This window comes from Perca flavescens, chromosome 15 (assembly GCF_004354835.1).
Source record: "Perca flavescens isolate YP-PL-M2 chromosome 15, PFLA_1.0, whole genome shotgun sequence".
Lineage (NCBI taxonomy): Eukaryota > Metazoa > Chordata > Actinopteri > Perciformes > Percidae > Perca > Perca flavescens.
The window spans coordinates 11,937,502-11,947,719 of NC_041345.1; the positions used below are offsets into that span (position 1 = coordinate 11,937,502).

Here is a 10,218-nt window from a genome sequence, read left to right on the forward strand (position 1 = left end):
CACAAAATGACATGACCCTCCACTCGCCAGTAAAAAAAATTCTATTCTATTCTATATTCTAAAATTTTAAGATTTGGAAAAAAGGCATGACCCTCACCCAACAACTCATCCATAGCTTCTGCTCCCTTGTTGCTTTTATTACTTATATTTATTATGCACTGGCCGAGGAAGCATTGCAATTTCATTGTATACCTGATGTGCAATGACAATAAAGATTCTTATCTTATCTTTAGTTTATTTAGTTGTTTTGAGTTTATAAGCATTTATTGATTTCTAAAAGAATTTCCTTGAAATAATTCCTCCATTTAAAGCCAAATGACTATTCATTATTTATTTATTTAAATTATTGCAAACTTTAAGTCCAGTTACAGTTGTCTGAACATCCATGGTTACATTGCTAACAGGAACAGCTAACTTATTTTAATAAGTGCCAATTTTAATGGCGCAATTTGCCAAAACGTAAACAAATACACAGGTGTTTTGGGAGTGCCGTTGTCTCAATTTTTTTTTTTGAGAATGGTCCACTGTGTCAGGCTTCACCTCTGCACCTAAACTAACAACGAAGCATTTTCACAGCATTTTCTACCTGTGGCATGAAAATATTATCTGTACATTTGCTTGTGTAAACTCCTCTTGCCACCACACATCAGTGCCTCATTTTGGATGTTTAATTTAACTACTCTTAAATCACTTACTTAAGATTCAAATCAGATTTGGAGCAGATAAAGTGAATGTGCTGACACTATTTCCCCCATTTCCCATGAGGCTGCTGGCACTTTCCAGGATTTCCCAGGCTTCTTTCTCTGCTGCTGCTGGCTCAATGTCAGTCACAATCCACACAGTAGAACAACTTCCAACTAACTGAAGGGGCATAATAGCAAATTTCATTATGAATAATTCCTTATCAGAGCTTCATAATAACATCATGTCACAGCTTCCAGATAACACATACACTACAAACAGCATTGTATGTGAATAGATTACCTTTTTCCACATCTCGTCTCTGCTCTTGTTACGGTCCCCATTTCCAGGAAGATCCACAAGTGTGACATGCTGGAGAAGATCATTTTGAGGCACCCTCACAGTCACACACTTCACCAGTGGCCAGTACCACCTCTTTAGACTTTCTTTGTCTTCTGAGTCACGTCTTGTGACTCTTGTGAATCTGACAAGTGTTGTAGATAGCTCTTCAGCCTGCATATATTAAAACATTAAATTAAGGCAAGGCAATTTATTTGTATGCACAAACACTATTTTTTTTTTACAAATTGCATAAAATAACTATAACAGGATTAGACAAAAAAGAGCAGTTAAAGAATGCTGTTAAAATAATATAAAAAATAGTAAACAGTAAACCAGAAATGGAGACAAAAGTAAAACTTTCTGCAATAGCGAACAATTAGGTTTTAAATTTAGATTTAAACATGATCAGATTTTGACAGCGCCCACAAATATGGGAGGTAATTACCAGTATGTTTATCATAGAATAGAACATCCATATGGTTCATACGGATAAGAAACTGAATTAGGTCCCAAGTCCGTAAGTGGTAGTATTTCATTAAATCAATTATCAGAATAACTGGTAACAAGTGCAGCTAATAGGTGTAATGACTTATTATTTTGTTTTCATGTAACGCTTGTAACTTACTGATTCACATGGCAAAATCTTATTTTTGTTTTCGAGAAATTCTGGAATTTCACTGAAATATTCTTCCTCCATGAGCATTTCAGAGGTTATGTTTTCCTTTTCTTTTCTTCCATTGAGTGCTGACAGCTTTTCCTTAAAGTCAGGATAATCGTCATCTTTCTGACTTGCTTTATCACCCAGAAAATGAAACATCTCATCTTTCCACTCCTAAGAAATAAAATGATTTAGTTAAATTAAGTTTAATTGAATAATAATCAGCAACTGTATTTCTGCAGCTGCATGATAGCTTCTAGTGCTAGTAAACAAAAACATTCAGTTAATTTTACCTCTTTTTTAATGAACTCAATGTCCGCCTGATAGGTTTTGTTCTGTTGGTTAGCATCTGTGTTAGCCTCGACTTTGATCATGACTGATGTACATGCACTGATACTTCCAGTGGGCAAGAGATTCTTCTCTCCAATGACGGCATTTATCAAAGAGCTCTTTCCAGCCCCAGTTTTACCAAAGACACCGACCAACTCCCTCTTGTCTGTCTCCAAATCATCGATTTTATCCCTGTTGAAAATGGGTGAATTTGGGAAAAGATATAAACAATAAAAGATATTGTCAAAATAAGGAAGACATCCATCTATGAACAGCCTACTCAGCATAATTTAAAGTGGCTAAAATCAATATTTTGATATTAACAACAATAATAATAAGTTCTAATATTAATATTTATGACTGTGTAAGGTTTTATAACACCACATTATGTAATAACGCTGCATTATGTAATAACTTCACAAAATATATATATATATATATATATATATATATATATATATATATATATATATATATATATATACACCTGCATTTTGTAATCAACAGCCTAACACAATACTGTCTGTAATAATCTTCTCTGCATTAGCCGTTTGACCTGTGGTGTCCCCCTTGGTATTATAGTTGACTCTCATCTTAGTCTAAATAGTAGCAGTAACAAGATCAGCTTTTTCTTATCTCACAAATATTGCCAAACTCAGAGACTTTGCATCAAAAGCCAATATGGAAAAAACTAATTCAAGCTTTTATTTCTAGCAGAGTTGACTACAGCAAGGGTCTGCCAAAAAAGCCCATCAAAAAGCTTTTTAAAATTCATTCAAAAGGTCTGCTGTGGCCTGTCAACCACATAATAGAACAGAAATCAATGCAACTTCTTTTTAAATCAATACATGGAGTGGGAGCAAAATACATTACAGACATGATTAAAGGGATATTTCACCGTTGGCAACATGAATATAATTATATATATTTAAATTGGGTCACTTATGTAGTTAATTACTTGTAAAATTGGTGGCTCCTAGGCCGAGAAAAGCCATAAAATGTGTTTTTGGCTCATGTGGATGAAAGACACCAAATCCCAGAATGCACTTGCTTCGCTGCTTTAGCGTCCACTCCCAAGCCACACCTACCATTTACAGACAGACAGTGAGACGGTCAACTCAACTCAAGTGTGTTTTATTGTCATTTCAACCATATACACGAAACAACGTTTCACAGTGGCTCAAGTGGTGTTACACCTTTAAAATATATAAAAACGACATTATATAAAAACGACATACGAAACAGGCTACATTTAGTGCACACACATTATAGGCTCCGTAAAGTTCAATGCATACTAGCATTAGCACTTGGTGGGCTGTAAACACGGAGTATAAACACAGCCGTAAATTTGCGTGGCAAGTAGAATGGTTGGCATTTAAACGGCCAAAATGACGCTAAATTGAGCGTCAGCGTCCAGTTCTGGCAGGCCAGGTAGTCAAGACGCTGCTAACCACAATTGGTCAACAACATGGTCTCATCAGCTGATCTGCAGCAGCTGATCTGCATTAGTGCATCAGCTGGTCACTCCCCTCACTGCTTAATGGCTACACTCAACAGGGCGCCGCTACTTAAGCTGTTTCAGTTTTGCTCCTTCTGCTTGCTGCCTTAGCTCCTCCTAAATGCTGCTACTTTAGCTTGTTCCTACACTGCTGCTGTAGTTTGCTCCAAATGCTTTCTGCTCACTTTTTGCTACCCACCTCCTCCCCTGCTCCACCTTGTTGTGTATAACATGGCATTTGCTTCTATGTCATCGTTGCTGCTCTGGTCATATGGGGAATAGTTTAGCTCTCCCAGTGTTAAACTGTGTGAGCGTCCCCTAATGCTGCTGCTGTCCCCTGAGTCACTGCTTTTTCATGGTGCTCATGAAAGGTCAGGGGACTCCTCTGAACAGAGCCACACCGCCAAATTTAACTCATAATTCAATAAATTCTTAAATCATTTATTGTCTGTGTTGTTCTTGACGTTATGGCCCTGACAGAAATGACGATTTTTGCGTCAATAGAGGCTTTTTTCCACACCCACAATACAGAGAAAGCCAGTCTCAAGGGGACATGAGGGAGGGAAGAATGGTCATTTGAAAATACTACCGGTTTTCTACTGATACAAAGCTTAATGCTAAATCGGTGAAGTATCCCTTTAAGGAGTACACCCCTGCTAGGCCTCTCTGGTCAAGTGGGAGTGGGCTGCTGCAGTTAGTAGTCGGATTCGAACCCTGCTACATGGGGCAAACACTCTTACTGGGTGAGCTTGAGGTCGCCCCAAGAGTGTTGATATTTTTAAAGGCAAACTTAAAACCTACCGTTTTTAGTCAGTCAAAAGTTATCTTTTAATAAACAACTTATTTATTCATTTTCTTTATCTATCTACTTATGGTCTATTTATTTATTTATATGTATGTTTGTTTTAATTAGTTTTATAATTTATGTTATTAGTTGTTTCTAGTTGTTTTTATTGCACTTATTTATGTATCTGTATTTTCTGGATTGTGTTTTTAACAATCTACAGTTTACGTAGCCTGACAAGTCAGACCCACATTAAGATGTTGGGTCTGGGAACTCACCATTGACAGGGGTCAATCCGAGGGGCAGGATAAACGGTTGTCTTTCAATTTCCCTCTGCACATAATAGGATAGCGCTACAACCAGGCAGAGCAACGAAGAAGGTAGCGAAGCTAGTTGATAGAATTAAACTTTTTCTGTATCCAGTCGGCAAAACACTGAACACATCTTCCTTTTTTAAGAATGACTTCAGTGCCGTTCTTTGTTCTTAACTTTAACTTAACTTTAAGTCTCCCAGAAGACCGCTGTTCCCAGCAGCAGCAGCCATAAGCCCGCCCACTGACTCTATACACGATGTGATTGGCCTGATCAGAGTTTGGTTTTTCCAGCTCCCAAGCCTAGACCTCCCGGCTGCAAATTAAATTTGCTGCAGTGTGTCTACATTTCTAGGCTACAATTTATGTACTTATAAGCAACTTTTTAGAGCTTAGATTTATTTTATTAATTTATGTATAATATATTCATTTATGTATAATATATATATATATATATATATATATATATATATATATATATATATATATATATATATATCTTTTGGTTTTTAAGTGTCATGCTGTTGTTTCCTTCCTGTTTTAAATTAAGTCATTTTTGTTTGTCGGTTTAGGGGTGGGTGGGCTGTGTGTGTGTGTGGGTGAACGTGGCTGTGTGTGTGTGTGTGTGTGTGTGTGTGTGTGTGTGTGTGTGTGTGTGTGTGTGGGGAGGGATATTGTATGAAGCACTTCGTGCTACATTTACATGTATGAAAAGTGCTATCAAAGCCGGTCCCCGGAAAGCCATTCCACTCCCTATTCATCCCCATTGTACCGAATTTGTTTGCAGTTCCACCATAGTTCCACTGGGGATGATCGCAGTCCAGTGCAAAATGAATGGAACTCTATGCAGCTGGATGGCTAAATTTGTCTCTTTCGCCTGATTGTTGTTGAGAAACCTCAGATTTGATTGTAGTTTTTGCAAGTTTAACATGGGTTATAGGTCGAAAGTTGAATGAACGAGTACTTATGTCCTTTTGATTTCTTACAGGGTGAGTCGTTGTTGCCCATAACACGCTGAATGAATGCTGATTGGTCAGTGAAGGACTGATTATGATCCGAAATCCCACTTGACGGCATCCGAAGCAGAACCAGAATGTCAGAGTGAATATTTCCATAGACAGTATATAATGGACCAATAGACGCCGTTGCTCTGAACGGAGACCAGTGAAGGCTATTAGAAGCACTTTTCCAGTGATGGCCAGCTTTACTGCGCAGCCTCTAACTGAGAGAGACAACGTAAATGTGACGTGAGCAACGTGTCTGAAAGTTGTAAGTCTTCTGGTAGCTGTGCCAAGAGAAATCTCAATCATTCCCAATCTTACAGAGACAGAGAGCGTAGGTATATGTAAGGAGATAATATGGGCACAGGCTAATTATTGCTAACTAAAATGCTAGTTAACATTAGTAATTAAACCTAAACAGCTCATGTAAGCCGAAACTGCCTGCAAGCTTATCCTGTACTATACGGTAATTCCTCTACTGTGTGACACAATTGTTAGCCTATTTTTACAAAAACGTCTGCTACGGGGCCATAACGTGAGATACAAGGTAATGGAGCCTTTTATACATTGTCGTGTTTCTTTAGAAATAAACAATGGACAAATAGAGTCTTTAAACGCTTCAGATGTAAAGTTATTCGCTGTCAAGTGACGTCAAAATGAATGCTAGTCAGTGGAATGCTAACGGGAGGTGATGGCTGGGTAGCATCAAAATGGCGCCATAGGAGGTTCGAGTTCTGAAGCAAAGCTTACCCCCTTGAATATTTCGGCATGTTCTCCCCCGTGGGGTCGGAAATCAAGCTGTTCCACTTAACTGCTCCCTCTAGAGGCCTGGAAAACTTCCGTTGTGTAATCTGGATGCAGCGTTTTTTTTTGTTGCATTTGTTTTCGGGGTTCGTGTGCTTTTCTTTTTGCATCGTTTTTTATTCGCAGCGCGTTTGTGTATTTGGTTGTATTGTGTGTGTTTGCATCGCGTTTATGTATTTGGTTGTGTTGTGTGTGTTTGCATCGCGTTTATGTATTTGGTTGTGTTGTGTGTGTTTGCATCGCGTTTATGTATTTGGTTGTGTTGTGTGTGTTTGCATCGCGTTTATGTATTTGGTTGTGTTGTGTGTGTTTGCATCGCGTTTATGTATTTGGTTGTGTTGTGTGTGTTTGCATCGCGTTTATGTATTTGGTTGTGTTGTGTGTATATGCAGCGCGTTTGCTGAATGCTGTCCATGTGTTGTCAAATTAATGAAATTGTTTTCTTAATTTGCTTGTGTTTTGTCTATTTGCATGTTTTCTTAAGTTGCAGGGCGTTTGCCCTTGTCGGCCACCATACTGATTGACTGATTGATTGATAAACGATGTGTACAGACAAAAACGATGTGTACAGCTTTCCCATAAACTGTTATTTATAAAAATAGAATGTGGGAACCTCACGCAAACTTCAGACCAGACGTAGACACAGTTTTATCTGGGCCTATACAACAAAGAATTTAGAGAACTTATTTAACTTAATACTTACTTCAGGAAGTTGTTGAGCTTGTTATCTTGGGCCGGTAGTCTTTTCTTAACCAAGCTCATGATGATTTTCGCTTTAGTCAGTATTTCTTCAGTCAGAATACAATAAAAGAACTATTAAGTAGGAACCTTGAACCAGTGTATCCACTAAGCAGTAATGCATAATGAAGCACTTTATCTACCGAGTAAATATAGGATGCTTTAGAGTATTTAATCACATATATTATGGCAACTTAGCACAGAAGAAAACATGGTCTGAGTTTTAAACATTATCAAGGTAAAAGCTGAGGTTAAGTTCATTTACTTAGAAGCATACATATTACATACATTTACGTCACATGTAACATGTAAGCTGGGGACTGTTTGAGGTGACAGACAGCAAATAAGCAAGTATTTTATGTGGCCAAAATATAAACAGACATTTGCTATACAAGTAAAAATGTCATTACATAAAATGTTTAACCCTGTAGTAGGTTACCATTGTTTGAAAGTATTATAAATACCTGAGTCTGATCGTGGTTTAGTCTGGCCACAGTGTCGTTTACTAGCTGGTGATTGAGATTTGCTGGACTCGCCCTGAAGATCCAACTTTCTCTTTTCTTATTAGATTTTTTTTTAAATGAAAAAAAGAAAAGTCTGTTGCATGTGCCTCTCAAAATATTCAAAAGTTTTCTCAATATAGTTGCTTAGTCAAAGTAAGATAGTATTGCCTTGAAAACATCAATAAACACTTAAAGGTGCTCTAAGTGATGGGACATGTTTTTTAGGTTACAACATTTTTCATCACATACAGCAAACATCTCACTAGCTACCGCTAGCTGCCTGTCCCCTGAACACACTGTAAAAAAACGCGGTCTCTGTAGACAGCCCAGGCCCCACAAACGGCAACAAAAACAAATTGAACCAACCTGCCCCACGAACCATAACAAACAGTGTTCCAGCCAATAACCGACAAGAAGGAGCTGGTTGAGCCATCATTGCAGCAGCGTTAGCACGTAGGCTACTTCCACAATGCATATTCATGGCTCAACGAGCTCCTTCTTGTCAGGGGACAGGCAGCTGGCGGATAGTAGACATGTTTGCTGTATGTGAGATGTTTGCTGTATGTGACAAAAACTTTTTAGTGCCTAAAAAACGCATCACATCACTTAGAGCACCTTTAATGTAATTTATTAAGATACTGTGTATCTCACCTTTATTACTGGTGTCACTGGTGGACGGACACACCTGTGGATGAGCAGGAATCTTTGACTATAAAAGTAAATAAATCATATTTACACAAATGTTGTCCTCTACCAGAGTTCTACAGGCTTAAACACACATATTTATAATTTAAACATCGAATTTGCATTTATGTTCTCCTTCAATCTGGAATGACACCGAGGGAAGTGGAGTCCAGTAAAGGGCCAACAAGTGAACCCATTCAGAATCTTTTTTCCCTCAGTCCACAACACTGGTAACCTGACTCCGCCAGATTGATTGCTTCGCATTTGCTCGGCATATCCATGTGGGAACTTTCCGTTGGAGAACTTTTGGTTACTGGTTAGCTGATTGGATGAACCATCTGTTTACCACCTATGTTGGTGATAGACGGGCCAAATCAACCAATCAGATCCACGAAGCGTATGAAAATACAACCACAAGCCCGCCCCTGCTGCTGCAGGCAAAGCAACATGTCGGTAAAGGAGATTTGCCGTTTGTGTAACGAGCATTTAGGAATAAAAGGCACCATTTCAGGTTCCCGGACCATATTCCAAAAGAAGGATCCAAGAGAAAAAAAGCATTAGCGAGCGGCTAACAGAATTAGGGCCACCGCTGTCTGAAAATACTGGTTAGCTGATTGGATAAACCATCTGTCTATCACCACCTAACCCACCTCAAAACCAACGCTGATTGGCCCGGTCGTTTGGCTAACTGCTCCAAATTTTCTCTGCCTCAAGATGCCAGACTGATCTGCGAGTTGAAAACTGGAGCTCGCGAGATCAGGACGGTCTCACGAGGCTACAACACTGGGATCCAATGAGACAATTCTTCAGTCAAAGATGACTTTGTCTCAGGACAATGGAGAATAGAGGCACGTTCACTGAATTGAATACATGCCTGGGAAATTCAATGTGATCCTTACCTGAGCAGAAACAGCTTCTTCATGCTCCTGTTGATATTGCAGATAAAAGGTAGCACTAAGTAATAATGACTAAGTAGCTAATAAGTGCAAGGCCATGGAAAATGTTGAACAGTCAGTGAAAATATATAATCTGAGTGTAAGAGCCACAGTAATTGTAAGTTCTTTACAGGTGAAATACATGAGGCACAGTAGCATCACCAAGGCGGGGCAGAGTGTGTTACCTGCTACACAGACTCTGTCTTTGTAGCGTGTGGTTGCATGCCAGCTTCACGGTGTGCATACTGAGTTTTTCCAAGTTGGTTATGCAGGTGTGGTGGTGTGGAGGGGGTGTGGGGAGGAGGTGGTGGCTCAGGTGAGCAGGTAGGGAGGGACTGATTGCTACAGCTGCAGCGAGTTGTCTGATTATGTTCTCCCTTTAAAAGCAGTAGTGAGCCGGAGCAAGCGGGGGAATGGCTGACTCCAAGAGAGGAGACGTGGACACTGTGTGGTGAGCTGGACAGCGCAAGTTTTGCCCTCGCGACCGAGAGCCTCGGGCCAAGTGGGAGCGAGGGAGCTCCAGACGGATTGTGGGACAATTCATTGCTGATGCGATCCTTAAATAAAGCGCTGTGGCAAATATTCCTCCTTGTGTGTTTGTCGTTGTCTGTGAACAGAGGTCTACAGCAGTGGAACTGCTACAGCAGGGTTTGGAAGCGTTTGGTATATACAGTAAACTGATACTGAATGAATAATTGAATTGTTTTAACTACAGGATAAATGATACACATTCATTTAATTGATTTATTTTAATGTATAATGTAAAAATGCCCAAAAGGTTTCTTTGTGTCACATTGCCTCAGGTGCATTGCATTCACACAGTTCTATTTAGTTTTGAACCGTTGTAGGGTCACGTAGTCGCGTGTAGAGAAAAAACATTGACCAGCTGTGTAAAAATACAGATGTGGTTGTGCAAGTAGTAGTTAACCATATTTACTTTTAATGTTAG

At 39.2% G+C, this 10,218-nt stretch overlaps 1 protein-coding gene and 1 long non-coding RNA gene across 2 annotated transcripts; both read right to left on the reverse strand.

Moving 5' to 3' along the window:
• Positions 1-821: 821 nt before the first annotated feature.
• Positions 822-1,709, reverse strand: LOC114570167 (uncharacterized). Its single transcript, XR_003694479.1, has 3 exons — positions 1,649-1,709; positions 985-1,194; positions 822-861 (listed from the first exon to the last, which is right to left on the reverse strand). It is a non-coding gene; the product is annotated as an uncharacterized LOC114570167 (long non-coding RNA).
• Positions 1,710-1,734: 25 nt separating this feature from the next.
• LOC114569425 (nuclear GTPase SLIP-GC-like) lies at positions 1,735-9,844 on the reverse strand. Its single transcript, XM_028599235.1, has 4 exons — positions 9,455-9,844; positions 1,975-2,203; positions 1,776-1,855; positions 1,735-1,744 (listed from the first exon to the last, which is right to left on the reverse strand). The coding sequence occupies exons 1-4, from the start codon at positions 9,511-9,513 to the stop codon at positions 1,735-1,737; spliced, it is 378 nt and encodes a 125-aa protein (XP_028455036.1). The 5' UTR covers positions 9,514-9,844.
• Between the last annotated feature and the right edge of the window lie 374 nt (positions 9,845-10,218).

Bases quoted from the DNA above. Each gene is read 5' to 3' on its own strand.
- LOC114569425 (XM_028599235.1), bottom strand. From the start codon at position 9,513: ATGCACACCGTGAAGCTGGCATGCAACCACACGCTACAAAGACAGAGT. The intron at 2,204-9,454 runs GTAACACACTCT...CATTTTCAACAG, and splicing joins AGACAGAGTCTGTGTAGCAG to GGATAAAATCGATGATTTGG. The intron at 1,856-1,974 runs GTAAAATTAACT...TTTATTTCTTAG, and splicing joins TTGAGTTCATTAAAAAAGAG to GAGTGGAAAGATGAGATGTT.